This window comes from Serinus canaria, chromosome 4 (genome assembly GCF_022539315.1).
Source record: "Serinus canaria isolate serCan28SL12 chromosome 4, serCan2020, whole genome shotgun sequence".
NCBI classification, from domain to species: domain Eukaryota; kingdom Metazoa; phylum Chordata; class Aves; order Passeriformes; family Fringillidae; genus Serinus; species Serinus canaria.
Window position 1 is genome coordinate 13,770,520 of NC_066317.1, and position 19,695 is coordinate 13,790,214.

At 40.3% G+C, this 19,695-nt stretch overlaps 1 protein-coding gene across 2 annotated transcripts in view; it reads left to right on the top strand.

Moving 5' to 3' along the window:
* The window catches only part of NR3C2 (nuclear receptor subfamily 3 group C member 2), a 189,777-nt gene that overhangs the window by 125,156 nt on the left and 44,926 nt on the right, over positions 1–19,695 (top strand). For both annotated transcript variants that reach the window (XM_050973779.1, XM_009101359.4), the window contains one exon: positions 14,503–14,619. In XM_050973779.1, the coding sequence (XP_050829736.1) occupies positions 14,503–14,619 (117 nt within the window). The remainder of the gene's footprint in view (positions 1–14,502; positions 14,620–19,695) is intronic.

Genomic DNA, 19,695 nt, shown 5'->3' on the forward strand with positions numbered 1-19,695 from the left:
CTGAAGCTGAGACCTGTTGACTTTATGCTCTTCTTACTTCATTCCATGAGTCTAAATGTAGTTTGCAGAAAAATGTTGAGTTAATAAAAAATATTGCAAAAGCTGTAGCTTAAAGCTTGCATTGCTTGCATAAACAAAAGCCTCGGCTAGCATGCTATTCAGGTATGCATAGCCAGCACAGTTTTAGTAACAAATGCTGACTTTCCAGTAAACACTGCAGACTTTTTTGTCTCTCATTTATGGTCTAAGGATCTGTCCAGGGTATTTTTCTGGAGCAGAACTATGAACTTTGCTTATTTGGAGCATCAAGAAGGGATTTTAAGCCCAAGCCAGGTGAAGGGGTTTCAGGTGGCAGTGTGGGGGCACAGGGTTACCTTTAGGATAACATTTCTGGGTGGCCTCACCTGCTGGTACAGGGGTTGGGAATTCTGTGTGCCCAAACATGGCTGTTGGCCTGGAATGTTGCTTGGAGATTATATAGCAAGCTGCATCCCAGCAGGCTTGTTTGCAGGCTGCCTGCAGCTGGGCTCTGCTGTTTTTTTGGCTAGTTTTTTGGTGCTTGGTTGCTTGGAGGGTTTTTTTCCCAGATCACATGCAAAACCTATGTGAATGGTAATCACCCGTTCCCTGGATCAGGCTCTGGCAGTCTCTACATGACTTTTAAAGTGTCTTTCAGTAGAGCCCTGCTGACAGCTCAACAGTTATATAAAATGCTGCCTTCCTAAAAATCACTTCACAGCAATGTCAGTGTGTGAGGAGCTAGACTAATCCAGTTACTTTCCTGCTGGGATATAATTTGTCATTTTGCAGAACTGTTCCACCTATCTTACACAGTCTGGGGTAAAAATGTTTGCTTAGTCGTGTCTCTTTACCTGGACAGGATAACTTGGTGCTATATATGTTTGTGGCAAAGTCTTGTATAGGTAAAACTGCTTTTATTGAACAGTCCTGTTGTTTTACAGATAATAAACTTGAGATGTGAATAACCCTTTTCATTATCAGCAGTGAAATGTGAAATTTCAAGATCTCCCTCTTTTATGGTAGCTCGTTTAGTCATAATTAATTCCTGGGAGGATTTTGATGGCATGTGGCCTAAATTTTTTTCCTTTCCTTGATCTTACTCTCTTCATCGGGTCAAAAATCTTTGGCTACTCAGTGTTCTTAAGGCTAGGCACATGCTTAGGTGCCCAAGGCAAAATGGCTGAAGACACGTGACTGGAGACTAGAACTAGGCTGTTAGCATTTCCCGTCTCTAATTATCAGAGAAGTTATAAGCGGGTAAAAGACCACTTTAAATTTTCTTGGTAAATCAGTCCCTCTGGCTTCTAATCATTTCCGTTCCACTTCTCTGGACTTCCTCCAGTTTGTTTATATCTTCCAGTAATGAAGTGCCTGAACTGCATACAATATTCCAGGTGTGGCTGCGAAAGAAAAGCATGAAGAGAGCACTGCTGTGCCAGCCTGCCCCACTGTGTAATGCTTCTACAAAACAAGCCAGGGGTCTCAGCGGCACTTTATTCTCCTCTGACACATTGCTTCTTACATTCAGATTATCCTCATCTTTCTAGGTCTCTTTCAGCAGTGATGCTTTCCAAATTTTGCTTTGTTACTGTGCCTTGTTAACTCTTTATTTTGGATTTCTCCCTTGATACGTGCTGTAGCATTTTTTCCAACTGCAATTTTACTGCTTGTTTCATATCTTTGCTTCCAATTTCACTACACCTCTTTGTATTATTTTTCTGTCCAAAACTTGTGCTGGCAACTCCTCCTCTTTTCTTCCTACTTCAATGACGTCCCTCTGATACTTCACAGGATATCTTCACAGTGTGATAAACTCTGATTTTGGCAGTCACTTATCCTCAGTAGGAATTTGCTGTAGAAATACTTAATGACAGAATTGGTATAGGATCTTTTCATCGTGTACATCTTGCCAGGTAGTAACAATAAACTGTATTCTAGATTTCCTGCTCACTGTATAAACAGCCTTTTCAGGTGAGGAGTAGAGGGGGAGAGGGGTCACTGGATAAGAAATGTAGTGGATAAAATGAACTGTGCATTGTGCATCAATAAATAAATAAAATACATTTTCTGTATGAGTGCATATTCCAGTTGTGTTTCCACTTGAAAGGAAGTATTCCTGACCTAGTGGGTGGCTCAGCATCTTTAGGGACCATTACCTTGGAAGTTTGAGGGGTAAGGATGCTCCTGGAGGCAGGAGGCATGTGCTGTGCCCAGGAGGGAACTGCCAACCAACACTCTTGTTTTTCTGCAAAGGAATAGTGGATTTCTTACACTGATGGCTTGATTTCCCCGTTTACTTGGTGTAGACATCTGAACTTGGGTAAATGGAGTTTCCCTGGTTGCATCAGCACTAATATAGAGAGGTCTTCTGGAGAGGTCTTCCCCTCTCCAGGCTTGGAGGGGCTGTAATGTCAGAGCAAATCAGGCTCTGATTATCTTCAAACATTAGTTCACCTCCACACTTTGTCTTGTCTACTTCAACTTAGGTCTTCTGGTTAACTAAAAGTCTGTCTGTCTCTTTGGAAGCCCTTCAAAAACCAGCAACCACCAATCTTTCCACATAACTTTTTAATTATTTCTGCATGTGAGTTTTGGCTGTGCTCCAACACTGAAATCATTATGCTGTTTCAGAGTGTAAATAAGTGGGACTGGATTAATAAATTCTATGAAACATGGTGCCACACTTCATTATAATCCACTTATCAAAGTGGAAAAACCTTTTAGTACATAAAGTGCATCTGCTTTTAATTTTCATTTTGATCTTTTCTTTGTGTGTTTTCAGACACAAGTGCACATTTTCAGGGAGGCTTTTAATGCTGGTGCCTGGCAGTTTCAAAGTTACTTCTGAGGATGGCAAAACAGGCTACCAATTTGGGATGTATAAGGAGAAGCATAGGATTGGATTATTCTCTCATAATTATAAACTGGGGTGCAATACAGCACAAGGAAATCTGGCATAAGCAGAGGGAAGATTTTTTTTCTTTTATGTTAGTGACCTTTTTAAAATTTGCATTTTCTTAATGCAGATTTTGTCATTTTTACTTACAAAGTGTATTTCAGACAAGTGGTCTTTGCCTTTAGTCACTCCCATTTTCCCATGATAAAACAATTGCTTTTGATGCCAGTAGTGAAACGCACCTTTTCCAGAGTGCAGAAACACATCATGAGCCACGTGGAACTGCAGTTAAGCTCCTACCATGGCTTTGCACTAGGAGACCACCACCCTCATCATCTATTTCCTTCCTTGACCTCTCCTGCAAGCCTCAGCTCCAACAGCTGCTCCTGAGGAGATTGGACTCTGTCCCTGGCTGATTTCTATCACTTTAATGAGCAAATTGCTGTATTTTATGAAGATTAGTCCAAAGTATTTTTGTGCTGTTGATACATTTCTTGTAAGCAGTGACATTTCATTTCACATCAGTTTGTATTAAATAGCTACTTGCAGGAAACTAAAATGAATTCAATCTGCTTAGTACTACCGGAATTCTAATTATGAAAAATGAACTCAAAAAAAAAAAAAAATCTGTGTCCAGACCTGCCCCTTGTGAAGTTAAATGGGAATCGACTGAGGACTTTGATTTTGTTCTTTTTAAATGAGTTGAATGCAGAGGGTGAGGATACATACCAGGGAGGAGCAGCAACCCTAATCCAGGGGGGAATTCTGGATATAAATTATATATTAATTAGTCTTTAGTTTTCATTGAGCAAAAAAATTTTGAAATAACAATTATTGCAGTAAGGGAAAATGCTCTTTGAAAGTAATTATGTTTATGCCTCAGTTATGGTGTATTTATGTCCCAAGATAATTATTTTTCAATTGTCTTATGCCTCCTTTTTCGTTTTTGTTTTCAGTGGCCACCATTATTTGGTCTGAAATTTGACACATTCAGTTTTACCTGAATATCCATTCCCTTGCAGAAAAAGGAAGGTCTGATCCTTTCAATATGTCACTCTGGCATATGAATTATGTGTCTGAGAAGTTTTGTGTGCTTTAATAGATGTCAGGCTTGTTTGCTTTTAACTCCCAGTGGCAATTTTATATGTGTTGAAAATGTCAGATGCAGAGCAAGTCATCTGTGGCTGTAGTTATTTAAGACCTAGGATGATTCCAGTGTGAAAGGTCACCCCCTTTGTGTATTTCTGTGGCAAAGCAAATTGCAATTCCTATGGAAAAGGTGCAGAAATGAGGGCATGGATCCAGCACCCAGCATGGTGGCTCTCACCATGGCAGATTTATTAATCTCTTTTGTTATCTCTTAGAGGTCATTCTTGTGCCACTGTTGAGGTGTCAGACCTACCACGCCTGGGTGAGCAGGGCCATGGGGCTTTTACTTGTGAGATGAGCTGCAGTAAAATTTGGGGTGATTAGGCAAAGCTTTGGTTCATCAGTGGTTTTGCTGCTGTGTGATGCTTTGCTCAGCCTCTTGAGGCTGGATGAGTAAGCAAAGGGCAAAGGGTTTGTTTTCAAGTCCCCCCTTGATCAGGGGTTTTTGCAGCAAGGTTTGGAGGGAACTGTGGTTCTGCAGCCACTAAATTCTGCTTCCACTTTGGAGAATGGTACTCGGAAAGATGTGCTCATCTAATTAAAGATGGAAATTGTGATTGTAATAAGTGTAATATCTGAATTTACACTTTTTTTTTAGGTTGTTATAGTATTTTAACAGTAAACATACGGTGAAATTCCATTATAATTGTCAGATCTTTTTTCTACAGTCCCCTAATCCTCCTCTTTCTTCAGGTTTATCTGGGTAACAGAGAGCTGAGGTTCCTGAATAAATAAAATAAAAATAAAATAAACAAATGGAGGGACAAAAAGAAGAAAATAGTACATAGTTCAAAGGGTAAATCAGACTCCTTCTCAAAAAGTCAGCAAACAAATGCAGAGAATTTTTAAGTTCACTTTGGTGAGCATCTGATATTACTTTGGTCAACATTTCTGTGTTTGGGATCTCAAGAGACTGTGCTAAAAGGCTCTCTTGTGATGGTATTGCTTGCAGCCTTTAAAGGAAAATTATTATTGACCAGAGTTCTAGTGGAAAATATTTGTCAACGTATGTGCTGGCAATATTTTAAATTGTTGCTATTATACATAATAATATTCATTATTATAAATTTAGCATATTTCCAGACTGAGCTGTAGTAAACTGTACATGAAAAATGCAAGAGAAAAATATGCTTTGAAGATAATGTGTCATTCACACGGAATAAAATTTGTGATCTGCTGAGCATGCTAAATGCAAGAACACAGCAGACTTGAACATCAAAATGTTTGCAAAAACCAAAGGGCAGCTAGTTTTAAAAACAAAAAAAATTAACAGTACATTTTCACTGAGATCAAGAGTTGGGGAAAATCTAACTTTGTGAAACAAACAGCCTAATTTTCTTCTAATATCTTTTATAAGTAGTGTGCATCTTACTGAAAGAGTCAGCCTGTAATTGCAGATTTTAAAATGGAGGTGCAAAACACAGAATTAATGCTGTGCATCTTGATTTTTCTGTTTGTCCTATGAGAAGTTATCTCTTGATTATTACTGCAAGGATAATTTGTTACATTAATATAGCAGCAGGATGGTGGGGCAGACACAGAAGTTTGGAGGAATAAATTAAGTGTAACAGGCTTCAGGTACACTTGCAAATACATATATTTTTGTAGAGGTGAATAGTTTCAGTACAGTGTTCACTGAAGGAGTCTGGCTCAGGGAGCCACAGAGTCAGTCAGAAATCCTCACATTACCAACTAGTGCTCCATATTCCAGAATGCTCCCCCCACACCTCACTCTCAAACATTCCCTTAAATGAACTTGAAATTTCACACAAATGTTATTTTACACGGAGTGCTTCCTGAAATCCAGTTGAAACAGTGAGCTATTTGTAGAGCAGGATACTACATCGTGTATCAGTGGAGCAGATTGGCTGACCGCTTTATGTCAGCAAAAAATGGAGGGGCATTTCAGTTGTCATTTAAGATTTCTGCATTACACTCATTTAAAAAAGTATTTTCAGACCTTTTAGACCATTTCTTGTATGTTGAGATTTTCCATTAAAGTGCCTGGAAATTTGTATTATGTCAAGAATGCCTTATCAGATTTGTAGCATGGGAAAGCAGTATTAGCCATCATGAATGCAACATGATCTCTTGTAAATCTGCCTCTGCAGATAGCAGCATCTAGAGACTTCAAAAATATTCAGTTAAAATTACACCAAACTGAAAATTTGGAAACTTGCTGCGAGAGAAAATGCTGTAAAGTATTAGATGTGTGATTTTGTCAAAACATCCTCTAAAGCTCTAATTCCACTCTCTGTATCACTGTATTCATTATAATCTTAAATCAAAAGTAATTGAGCTGAAAACTAGTTTCAAAACAGAAACAAAATCATTTCACTCAATAACAGGATTTTTTTAGTATTTGTAGATATTTTTCCTTGGTTTTCATCCAAAAGAGATTTCCAGTGCTGTGTGATTTCATTGAATCAGAAATGCTTTGCAAAGATCAGGTTTTTCCTATTCCTCTTCTGTGCTGCCATCATGCAGCATCTCTTTGACCACCCGAAAAGGGAATTATCTTGTAGTCTGACATGTGGCTGTCTTCAGGTTTCCAGCAAGCTGAACTGAAATATGGTCCTGGGAATGGTCTCAGCACAGATTTGGGGCATATCTTGTGTTGGTGGCTCAGCCTGTCTGAATATCAGGATGGCTGGAGCACCGCACATAGGCTTGGAGGGGCTTTCAAAATTCTGCAGAGTGTTTTGAGCATGAGAAAATGTGCACGTGGACCTTAAATGCGAGGCGCTCACAAATATTTTTGTGCTTGCTCGTCTCGTCTAGCAGGTTTCATCCCTGCTGGATGGTTTCTCCTGCAGAAAATAGTAGCCTCTTTTGGGCTACATCCCGTGCTCCCTTGCCAAATTTCCTCTCTCCTTGATCCCTCTCATCGGTGCCCTTTCAGGCTGCTTAAAATAGTGAGTGAGAATCATTTTTATAACTTCTCATCTCCTTTGCCAGGGTCACCAGACCATTCCAATTGTTGTTGTTAGCCTGGTCTCAGCCCAGTGTGAAAGCAAGCTTCCAGAGAACGTGAAGGAGCAGAAGACAGTCTCCATGTTAAGATTGGCAGAGCATTGGAGTCTTTGTTCTTAGGTGTGTGTGCAGGGAGTGTGTAAATGACAACTCAAAAAGTTTTCCATATGAAGTTTGCATTTTTTATAAAAGTTTTGCATTTTTGCATGTATGTCTCCAGCATCTGGAGACACAACGCTCCTTGCTCCACTTTCAGGAAAAAAAGGGGAATCAGCTTTGTATGTGTGGTCATCGTGGAGGAAGCTCTGGTAGCTCATCTGTGAGCACCGGTGGGTGTGCCCCTGCTTTTGAAAAAGCCCTTGCTGGGTTTTGTGGACCCTGCAGGAAATGGTTCTGTTGAGACTTTGTTTTTCTCCCCTGCCATCAGTAATTTTAATATACTTTGCTTCAGTATATTCAATCAGGTGTAGCCATACCTTTAACTGCAGTGTAAATGTGCCCTGTGAAATCACATGTATTGGCTGAACAGAGGAAATAATTCATTTAGAAGATAAATGAGAAGACTGAAGAAAGTGTTACAGAACAGGAAAGGGGTAAAAGTCTTGAGGATGAAAGTAGGTTTAAAAAAATGATTGGAAAACAAATTTTATTGAAGGACAGAAAAAGGAGGGGGGAGTAGAAAGTAAGGAGACTTTAGATAAATATCATTTAAATGACAGATAAAAAAAGAATCCAGTAATATAAAAGAGTAGAGAAAGATATCTTGGGACCTAGAAGTAGCAGAAGGTAATTTAGAATGAGAAGCATGCAGGAAATATCCCAGATGTGATGAATATTTTGCCAAAGTAAAAACAAATTTTAATTAAGCCTCAAATTTATTATAAAGGAGGGAAAGCTCTAAATTCTTGTTTCAGGGAAGGGTTTAGATTATGCCTATGCTATAAGCATGCTGTAATAATGTTAATAATAGACCAGTATTGTCATCTTGTCAGATACTGGCTTGGTCTGCAGCCAAAAAGCACATAGTCTGGGAATGATAGGGTCTGTGGAGTAATAAGGGAGATAAACCCTGAATTTTGGGAAACACTGAGATTCAATATCTAAAATGCAGACCCAGAGTATTCTCTATGTAAAATGAAGGGGCAGTATTCATATCTAAGTCCTGTGCCATGGCTGGGGCATTTATAATCTTATTCTGCTACACATAAATCTCAGCATGAGGAATCAAGTTTATTAGTTTACCATGGTCAGAGTGGACTGGTTTAAACAGAGCTGAGGAAGTTAATTATCCAGTGTCTCAGGTGGGTCTGGCAATGAGTAACTAGCCCTGGAGAGAGGCACTGGAGCTGTGCTGGGGGGACAGGTCCTGCCGGAGTGTATGGATGGATGGCCGGCTGGGAGGGACTGCCGTAATCTCTTTCCCAGGTTGTTCGAACCAGTTCAAGAGCAGTAAAACAAGGTTATGTAATTGACATGTGATGTAGCCTAAAATAGTGACTGCAAACATAGGCTGCTGTTGCTGGGCAGTTGTCAACTGCTTTAAAAAAAAAAGAAGAAAGGCAAAAAAAAAAAACCCACGAAAACAAAAAAAAGCGCCCTCAACTGTGTAACAACTGGACATTTGAAATGAAATGCAGTTCTCATTTCCACTGACTAGCAGTTTTTTGGTTTTTTATTGCAAGAAATGGGGACGTTTGAAAACTGAAGTTTGAAAAGAGATTCATCATCATACTTATCATGTGCTGATCTATTTGAGAGTACCTGCCTGCTGCAGACAGTGAAGTGAAAACCTCAGGTATATGCACTTTGTCCCTTGATAGTGTGATACGACTCCTGTCAAACAGGAAGTCCTTTTCTGGATGTGGAAAACCATTGTGGCAAGCCTTGGCAGCAGTTTTATTTGTATACTGGCCATCAAAAGATAGAAATAGTTAACTTTTAGTAATTGAAGGAGCTTATATGGATAAAGAGACAAAACCTGGAGGACTTTGGAGCTGGTTTAAAGGAACACATCACATAGCTCAGTGAGCACAAATGAGAGGTTGGGATGTGCACATTTTGCCATTCCTTGCTGTAGGAGGCAAAGCCCTTCATTAGGGCTATACCAGAAAGCAGAAAAACCTGGTGTTATGTTCTGTTTGCTGACCAGATATTCCTGAGACGAGAGACTTCCTTTAGAAAATCCTGATGATTTTCTGCAGCATGTTTGCTTTATCTTTAGCAGGGAAGGATTGTGGCTCAGGTTGGAAGGGATGCACAGGCTGAGTTTGTGCAGTCTGACAGGCTGGTGGGTAAAGGGAAAGGACAGTGTTAAGAAATAAATGTTATTTATTCCATAAGGCTTTTATATGTATCACTGCTGGAGAGATAATCTTCCCAGTTAGGAAATATTCCAGAAACTAAGCACTTACTTCAGCCCAGAAGCTGCAAAAGGGATCCTAGCTTTTAGCATGCAGATCTGCAAGGCAGGGCTGGAGATGGCTTCCAGCTCCTCTCTCCTCAAACCCTGGATGAAGGCTTGGCTTTCTGGCTGCGTGCAGGGAGAAGACAACTCTGCTTGCAATTTTCTGAGTCAAAGTATTAATTCTCATTGTGGAGGAAGAAGGGAAATTGGGACATTTTATATGCATTTTGATGTGCCTCAGTAAGACACTATCTTAAAAGCTGAGCTTTTTCAAGCTACTTCTGCTTCATTTGGTCCCCAGCTGCTGCTCCTGTTTTCTCTCTTTGCTGTCCCTTTTTGAGGCTTCCTCAGTCTTGGGACCCAAGGCACATGCCTATTTCAGACCTCAGACCCCGAGCGGATTTTGGACTTTTTCTTTGCCTCTCTCTGTGAATGTGTGTGTGGATCTAGAAGAGGAATTAAGAGAGCTGGCTGCCCAGGTAAAAGCAGGAAAGAACATGTGGAAGGCAGCAGTGCCCCAGGAGAGGAGCCGGTCGTTAGTGACACACAAGTGAGCGTGAGTCAACAACCTAATGCCATTGCCAAAAGCCAGCTCTGCTCCAGGATTGCATTAGCAGGGCTGCTGTGTGTGCAAGATGCAGGAAATAACCATTTTATTGGCCCCAGTGATGGTGAAACTCAGCAAGAAAAATGTGCCTTGTTTTAGGAAAGAGGCTGGAGGAGAACAGGAGGAATTGATGACAGATTCAGGAAACTTGACCTGCAAGGAGAGATTGAGAGAACTGGATTTGTTTAGCCCAGCAAAGAGATGGAGAACATAAATCTTTTGATAGGCAGGAGATTGTTGTGAGAAGTTGGTGATCTATTACTCTCAATGTCTGTGAGGGGACTATGACTATCTCTTCCTGTCACAAAATATTCCCATTTGGGGGAAACGTAAAGGGAAAAAATATGACTTCAGGGGTGCCTAATCACTAGCCTAATCACACAGGACTTGTAGGTTGTAGGGAAGTTGCAGAATACCTTTCCTCAGGAGATTTTAATACAAATAGAAAGAAAACTAAAAACCTGCCTGAAGTGTTAAGCTAGTCTTATCATGCTTCCATGAGTGGGCTTGAATTAAACAGTCTTTGGGTCCTCTTCCAGCACTACGCTTTTCTCCTTACAAAATTTAACATTTGATCATAGTAGTTGCTATTTTAACAGGAGAACAAAAATGTAGAATACTCGTTAATGACTTGCAATTCCTGACTTAGACTTCAGAAAACTGGAGGGAATTTTTTTTTTTTTAGGAGGAAGATAAAAATATGGAATGTTTCAGAATTTTCTGTGATTTTCTAATTTTGCCCTAGACAGGAACAGAAATAATACTGACAAGAAATACCTACTTCTTGTTCCTTTTGCAGCCTTACCTCTCGGGAAGCATGGCAGCCCTTGGAGTGCAGCAGTGCTCTGCACACATGCATATGATCATCTTAGCAAGTCAATTTTGGGGACTGGTGACTCAGTCACTGTAGTGGAGTTTTAAAATGGGGAAAGGCAAAAATTCTGCTCTAGCCTCATTTTGGCAGTAATTCCTAGGCCAAAGAAGAGCAGCTTTTTCTACTCCCCTTCTTTATTGCTGAATTTTGCTTATTCAGGGAAACTCAGTAAGAGGGAAGACTATATTTCATGAATACTTCTTTTTTGTTTTCCTCTTCAAGCCTGTAAAAGCAGGGAATTATAGAATCTTTGGAGGGGAGAGGGTTGGAAACATTCAAATATTTTTGTGTGTACATTTGGTTGTGTCTTTCTGTGGTATGTGGTGGCACAATAACCTGGAAAATACAAACTTCAATATTCCTCTAGCTCTGCTGCTAAGAGAAACAATCTCACTTTCTTCTTACTGTGTAACTGTGTGTTACCTATTCGTTATTTATTTAGAACAGGAAAATTTTCCTCGCATCTTTGGTATCTTTGTATTTCAGATGGAACAGGAATTAGCTGCTTTAAGTGCTCTTAATGATGGCATAAGTAAAAATTACTTTCATCTTAATGCATTTAGCACATGGGAGATGAGAATTCAATACCTGCTCTGTCACTTTCCAGCCCACTTGTGGGTGATTGAACGGGATAAAAAGAACAGCTGGATTAAGCTAAACACAAACTGCACGAGGCAGATCAATAAATCTCTTGAAAGAGTTGGAGATCTCACAGCACAAAAACATCAAGCCTCTCTTCAGGATGGCCTCCTCCACCCCATTGAGGTCTTGAAGAGCCCTGGAAGTCCTGAGAGCCCTGCATCAATTTCAGATAGGTCGTGTTTTGGTTTGATCCTGAAGTTGAGGGGCCTTAGGGAGGCACAGATGGGACATACGGATTGGTTATGGGTGTCTTTGCTTTGCTGACTTACTTTACAAAATTGGTTTATTTGAAATGAACTGTGTTTGATTGCATGGAAGACTGAAGCCTTTTTTTTTTTTTTTCATTGCAGATAAATGAAATTTCATTGTTAAATGAAAAACTGTTCATTATTTTATAGCTGTACTCTGCACAGAGGGTTTGTTGAAATGTTGATCTGTTATCTCTTTTTAAAGGGTTTACAAGTTACTTTCGTAATGTAAACTTTATCATGGCTGTGTTTTTTAAGGAATATCTAGAAATTTAAAAAAAAAAAGTGAAGATTTTGTTTGCTGTTTGCCTTGCTTACTAGAAAAGCTAGTTATAGATTTGTACCATACATTACTACTAGAGATGCATGATTCAAAAATTGATGAACCTTTACTAAGTTATGTTTTCTGAAAGTATTTGATCTAGAGTTGATAGGTCACAAAGCAATAATTGCAGACTACTGAAAGAATTTGAAGGGTGATTTATGGAATATTCTGTTGTCGTGGGAATATTTCTTAGGAAGTCCCATTGTGACAGTGTTGGAATCAAACATTACCACAACATTTAAAAATGCAATCCAAGTAATTATCCTGGAGTGCATAAAAGGAACTTCTGTATTAAACCCATTAGATTTTTAAAGCAGTAATGAATTAACAGGTATACATTTTTTTAGCACAAACTGCCTTCAGGGTAGTTCTGCAAAGGGGTTTATTTTGCAGTGTTGGAGCTGACTTGTCTTATTAATAGCCTGCATCCGCCTGTGGAAGCCTAAAAATGGTATTGCAGTAGTCTGATGTACAAAGGACATTGTACAAGTACTGAGCAAGTGCACCTGCATTCCTGGCAGAAAATAACCATTTTTCCCTTCTCTCTCCAGAAAAAGGATTACATGTCAGTATTTGTAAGGACAAATAAACCATCTTTATGCTGCATATCATAATTTTAAATGCTTTTTTGTTTTCTCCTTTTACGTGACTTTCATTCCGTCTGCATGTGGTTCTTTAGGGGATGTGCTCAGGTCAGTTCAGAGCAAAAATATAAAGAGTAATTAAGCTGACTCCTCTCTTTTGTGTATGTTTTTGTATAGATCACATCACAAAATAAGCATTGTGTGATACCCAGGTTTTCATTTTGTGATTAGCTGAGAATGTTATCTTTTTCTTGTTTGGCAGGCCTACTTAAAGGCCAGCTGATAGATCCTTGTGCTGTCACTATATTGTACAACTTGATTTTATGCCTTATGTTACTTATTCTTCAATTATTTTGAAGTTTTGTTCTTTTTCATCTGTGTCACAGTGCTAGGTAAAGTCCCTTAATAAAACCCTTATTTGCCCATCTGCTTGCTCTTTGAACATCTAAAGCATATCTAAATGATGATACCTTTGTGATACTCCTGTAACACTTCACTCACTCAAATGAGGTAATTTTTCTTTGTGTGAGATGCTCAGAAGAGATTCGAGAAACATCCCAAGTTTCAGTTCACTGTCTAGATAACACTGTAAGGCTGAAAGGAGGACAGGTGCAGAGATAGGAAATGATTAGTTAAAGTTTTAAGGCAAATTTCTGAAAGAGCCCAAAGCAGAAGCCAGGTCTCCTGTGTCCCATGATTATTGTCTTTATCTTTCCTGAGGAAGTATATGAGTATTGTGGAAAATAGCTTGGCAGACATATTTTATGCCTCTTGTCCTACATCAGCTTTGTCCCCTTGAGGATCTGCATCTTCATTCCCTCTCCCTGCACATCAGCCCCTGCCTGTTCCAGTGCAGCTCTGCTCCTGACTTCTTCCAGGGCTTCCCCTCCTCTCCTATAGCTGCTATTATTGGTCATTGACTGCAACTTCATTTGCACATGTCTTGGGTTTCTGCACATTTGTTCTGGCCACTCCAGATCCCTGTGTGCCACCTCTGGATCAAGGCAGCTAAAACAATTTCCTCTCGCTTCTGCTGTCACGCTACACCAACCCTTGCAGCTTCCTTTATTCTTCCACATCAAATTCAAGCACCAGGCTTTGAAAAGGCCACGTGATAGTGCCCTTGCCTGAGACACTGCATTGTCCACTGCATTGCTCCACCTGTGTTCCTCCCATGGAGCAAAATGCCTTTTGAGTCCGAGTTCTGAAATGCCAGCCTCTTTCCCTGGTTGTCGCGTAGTTCCCTTCTGCATTAAATACCTACTCTCTCTTCAGGAGTGCTTCTGTGGGGCTTTACAGAAATTAAACAATATAGTTGTGATTTAAGCCTGGTTGAAGAGAAAAGAGTATATGGGGAAAGTTAACCTCTGCTGTGCATTTCTGCGTTATATCCTGAACTTCTTGAGCATGAAAATGTACTCAAACTTAGAGCTGTTAGCTCTGTGAAGATCTGAAAAATCTCAAACCAATTGTTTGCTTTTCACTAAGAGAAAAATTCCAGTCCTGTTTAAGAAAAAAAAAAAAAAAAAAAAAAAAAAAAAAAGTAATGCAATCTCTCTTGAGGGTGACACCAAAACTCCTTTCCAAATTAAAAAGAAGAGATGCTCATAATAAACACCCATGACAACTCACCAAGATGATTCGGAAAGGGTAAAGAATGGGATTTGAAGTGTCTTCAATAATAAGAATCTCAAAATGAGTGCAAAACAGCAGAGAAGAACAAATTTGAATTATGTAAATACAGCCTCTAATAATGCATTTTATTTTTGGTTCATTCAGGCCAGCACAATTACCTGTGTGCGGGAAGGAACGACTGTATAATTGATAAGATTCGGAGGAAGAACTGCCCAGCCTGTCGATTACAGAAATGTCTGCAAGCTGGAATGAATTTAGGAGGTAAGCAGAATATTAATAGTTCAGTCTCTTAATTTGATTAGGTGAAAACATTGGAAATGTGCAGCCTTTTTATAGTACTGGCAGCTGCATAATCTCAGATGTTTTAAGGTGGGATTATCCTGAAGAAGTGCTTAATAGCTGATAAACTCTATTGTCATTCTAAATTGGGGTTTGGAGGTGCCTATTTTATGGCACAGAAAAAAGAAAAGTGGGTGTTTTATGATGACAGTAATTTGAGTAGAATACCACAAGCTAAAAATGTTAAGGTTTCAACTATTGCATAGTTTTTTGGGGGTTTTTTTGGATTTTTTTTTTTGAGGAGCATTCTTCTGAATACTGAAAAATGTGTTACACTATCATGAAAGCAAATTCGCACATAGTGAAACCTCTCAACTTCTTTGGTGCTTATTCGGCATTTTTGCTGATTTTTTTCTGTGACTGTAGGGATGTGCAATAATTTTGATGATGTTACTGCATTGTTCGTATATCAACAACAACAAGGAAAAACGTTTTCTTACTAATTATCAAAAGCATACTGAAAACAGTATGATAACAAAATTATTAGAGGATTTTTTTCTGTTGTTTTAATCCTTCTTTGGTAATGGCTATGTGTTTCTGTCTGCGCTTCAGTGGATTTCCTGTCTCAAACCATCATCTGAGCAAATGCTATTACAAATGCCTTTTTTCCACCACTCCTGTGTTTATGATGTTGTCTGTGAACAGGGGTTTGGATACTGCTGCAGGTCTTTTCCCTGATGTACAGGGTTACCCTTCCCTTAGAGTGTTTTCACTGTACAGAAAATTACAACATGGTCACATAATTCCTCCCTATCTCAAAATTCACTTTTTGTCCTCCTGGACCTATTCTCCTGGCAGCTGAGTTTAGTTCTACAGGCTGAACTGCTTTGTCTTTTATATATTTTGTGCAAAATCCTGGTTCCTGCCTGCTGCCTTTTTCTATCTCCCAGACTTCTTCTTTCTGTCCTGTCTCCTGCAGAAATACTCAAACAAGCCACACCTTACTTTTTCAGAGAGAGTAGCCCAGTTAGGCTCTCTTTCAACCCCCTTCCCAGTTTTGAGATACTACATTGCACCCTAGGCCCCTTATTTCCTTTTCCCAAGGGAAAACAGGGCCAGATTGTGGCACGCTGGGGAAGTGACAGCTTTCCCTTGGTTTTGATCTGCACCGTTCAGCCTAGCAAGGGAAACAAAATGCCTTTGTTTGATGAAGCAGAAGCTCCATGATAGCAGCTTCTTCATCCCCAAAAACTAGTGCTAAAAATCATTGTGGAGCAGGGAGGTCAGCTCTTTGCAGTGCTGGGAATGTTGCTGCATCCTGCTGGCAGCTGGTGTAGGGCATCCCCCTTGGATGTGCCCTGTGCAGTGCCAGTGGAGCTCCAGCAAAACCCAGGGTTTGAGAACCTTAGGAAATGGCAGCAGGGGACACTTCATCTGCCATGCCATGAGTTCATCCCTATGATGTCCAGGTGGGTTTCAAAGGATGTGTTCACATGATGTCCTCTGCAGAAAAGCAAGGCAGGAGGGAAACTTTACAAGAGGGGGCTGTTTTTTCTTTTTTTTTTTTTTCTTTTTTTTTTTTTTTAAATACTGACTGGAATGCTGTAAATGAGGAATTTATTGAAAAATCCTTTCTTTTGTTGGAGCTTGGTAGACTGCTGGAAATCATAATTTGTGACCTGTGTTTATAGCAGCTTTGGGTCCCTCAGTACAAGAATAACACTGAGGTGCTGGAGCGAGTCCAGAGAAGGGCAGTGAAGGTGGTGAAGGGTCTCAAGCACAGGTCTGATGAGGAGTGGCTGAGGTAGCTGGGGTTGTTTGGCTCCTTAGTAAAGGAGGCTCAGGGGAGGCCTAATCTACAACTGCCTGAAAGGAGGGTGTAGCAAGATGGTGATCAGTTGGTCTCTCCTTACATGTAACAAGCTACAAGGTGAAAGAAAATGGTCTTAGGTTGTGCCAGGTGAGGTTTAGATTGGATTTTAGGAGAAATGTCTTCGTTGAAAGGTTGGTCAGACACTGAAGTAGGCTGTCCATGGTGGAATTACCATCCCTGGAAGTGTTCAAAAAAAGATGCAGATGTGGCACTTCAGGACAAGGCTTAGTGGTGGACTTGGCAGTGCTGGACTAGCAGTTGGACTCGATGTTCTTAGAGGTCTTTTCCCAGCTTTAATGTGTGTGACTCTTTGACCTGGAAGGCCAAGTCTTCCTCTGCAGTGTACAGCTGGCACGCAGTTGAGATTTGCAGTTCAGCTGTTTTAGTGATTTTCATCACAGAGAGAAACTTCAGGGGAAATTCTCACTCCTGATTTGATCCCTTTATGCCACATAAAGGAGCCAAAATATGATAAAGGAGGTCTTTCCATCACTGCCATGAACGAGATGGCTGAGGAACAGTTCTGGATTTCTCCGCACTGCAGTGCCTTCTGCTTGGTCAAAGAGGGAAAGGGAAGACTGGAGGGAGAGGCAAGGGCTGCCAGAGAGAGGTAAAGCACCCTCAGGCCAGAGGCAGCATTACTGTTTGGAGAGCCTCAAGGGCTCCCAAATCATGCTGATGGACCTTCCAGCCTTTGAGCCAGCCCAGCTCTGGCAGGAAATGCTGGGAGCTTAAGGATTTTTCTTTGCTTAGTCCCTCTGTCTCCAGTGGTGAGCTCTGCATTGGGCATCTAGAGAGGAGTGACACAGCATCTCAATTTTGGGAGCTTCTGTGTGCTGTTGCAGGGCATTTCTGTTATGTTGGAGATCATCACAAAAAATGGAGGTGGAAATGGCAAAAAGAGATAATAATTCATATTTGAAACCTGTGCTTTCATATAAAATGCCAAGGTTTGGTACTAAACATTTTTTTCATATTTAGTTTGAAGAGAATGAGTAAGGTCATATCATGAAGATACATTGTGGATCACAGTTTCATGTAGTCAGTCTGTTTTGCCAAGCATATACATTACTCCAGTAAAAATGGGTTTCTACCTGTTTCTAGCTTGGACTTACAGGCAAAATGGGCAAGTATGTTATTAGGTAGTATGAACAGTAAGGAGCTGGAGAAAAATGAATTTATAAATGCAACTTAGTTTGAAGTTCTCTTTGCAGCAGAGTATTCTCTGTAGCTGTGACACACTTCACTGTGCTGTGCTCTGATGGAGTAGGGCCAAGCTCAGCTCTCAGCTCTTTTCTTCTCTCCAAAGAAAAGCAAATGTAAAAACAAATCCCAAATTGTATCAGAAGTGCCGATGTGCTTGGTTCATGAGAAATAGAGAAAGATGATATGCAAAATGGTCATCAGCATAGCTCAGGGTTGGGAAGTCTGCAAGCTGCTGAAACCACGGGCATTTATTTTCTACTTGTACATAACTATGATGTTTTATCCCCTCATTTAAAGAAAAAAAAACAAAACACCAAACCTGCAGTGGATCTAGCAGAAATGTTGCGTTAGGGAACAAGGTCATGTCTCCCATGGTCTGGAAAGGAGCTTGACTCTCCTTTGCCACCCTCCCCATGTAGATGGGAGTGAGGGACCCCAGGCTGCCCCCACTCAGCCTCTCCCACTTACTGAAATAGGGGGGTTATGAAGCAAATTTTGTAATTTCACAGTTTGAGATTGTCTTCCTGCTCTTACTGAAGATACTAATCTCTATAATGGAAAACTGGAAAGCAGAAATAGTGTTCCATGTTTCCTGCAGCACATTTTTGCACAATCTCTGATTAATCTACTGATCTTTTTTCTTTATTTTTTTTTATTTTCTCTTTTGGTAATATTCTTTCTCAATATTTTTAAAATAGTAAAATAGAGTGCTTTTGTACTCTGTCAGTCTCTCTGTTTGGTTTTGATGGCATAACTTCTACTTTCCAGCATGCAATTTTTTTTTTTTTACTAAATTAAAAAAAAAATATTTTGGCTGGTGGCAGCATGCCATGATGAGGCACCTTGTAAAAAATACATGCAATTCAGTGATACAAAATGCACCTTTTCGTGAATGCTCAGCCAAAATAATTTGACAGTATTATTGTTTACCTCCTCATTTTGTTAGTTGAAAAATTTGAGCATTTTCTAAGCTCTTACATCCTTTAATAATCTTTAGAAAATTATTCATCAAGTCAGCAAATAATTTACCTATTTATATTATTGTCTCGATTTTTGTTTTGATTTTATAAGAAGCAAGTGCAACCTGTAATTTCTGCAAAGCTGAAGTTGCCAAGCATCACATTAAATCATCCTTCTCATTTCTAGAAGGTATGTGTGTGCTCTGCAGACAGCTATATCCTACTTGGCAAGTAGGACTCCAAAACTTTTTTGGGAATCATATTTTGTTTGTTGTTTTGTTATCTTTTTTTTTAACTCCAGTGACATATGCTAGGCTTAATTGTTGGAAGACATTCAGAGTGAGCAACTGCACTATGAAGGTATGCTGGCCCATTTTTGCTTTATGCTCTTTTCAAGATTCTGTAATTAATTTTCAGTTAATTACGGCCCAGAACGACTTCACGGATTTGGGAAGTTTCTTCCAGCATACGCCGTGATTGGATTTGGCGAGGCTCTTGCTTTCGCACGAGACGCTTTCCTTTGGCTTCCGCCTTGTGCTGCTGTTCCTCAGTTGTGTCTGTCCCGTGGTGGCACTGGTGGCTGCCACAGTGACTCCCCCAGTCCCAAACTTTGGCATGGGGCCTTATTCCGCCACCAGCTGCATCCTGTAAGGCAGCAGCACCTGGGATGTGTCCCGCATTGCCACCAGGGTGGCACAGAGCCTCCTGGTGTCACTCCCATGTGCAGGAGCCCAGAGAGTGAGAATGTTTTATGTGGTGTCAGTTAAGGTGACCGCCACCCCCCTTTCCTGGGCAGATTGGTCCTCACACCTCGGATGAGACCTAGTGGCCAGACATCCCTCCCTGTTCTGCATGTTCAGAGAAAGTTCCTCCTCTGCCATGGGATGTGCCATATGTGCAGAGGGGACAAAAATGTGTGGAAAGATCAGCACAATGCAGGGCTGGAATCCTTCCCTGCCTCAGCTCCCCTGTGAAGCAGTGCCGAGATTTCCCGGCATTGGTATCCCACAGCAGTGAGGA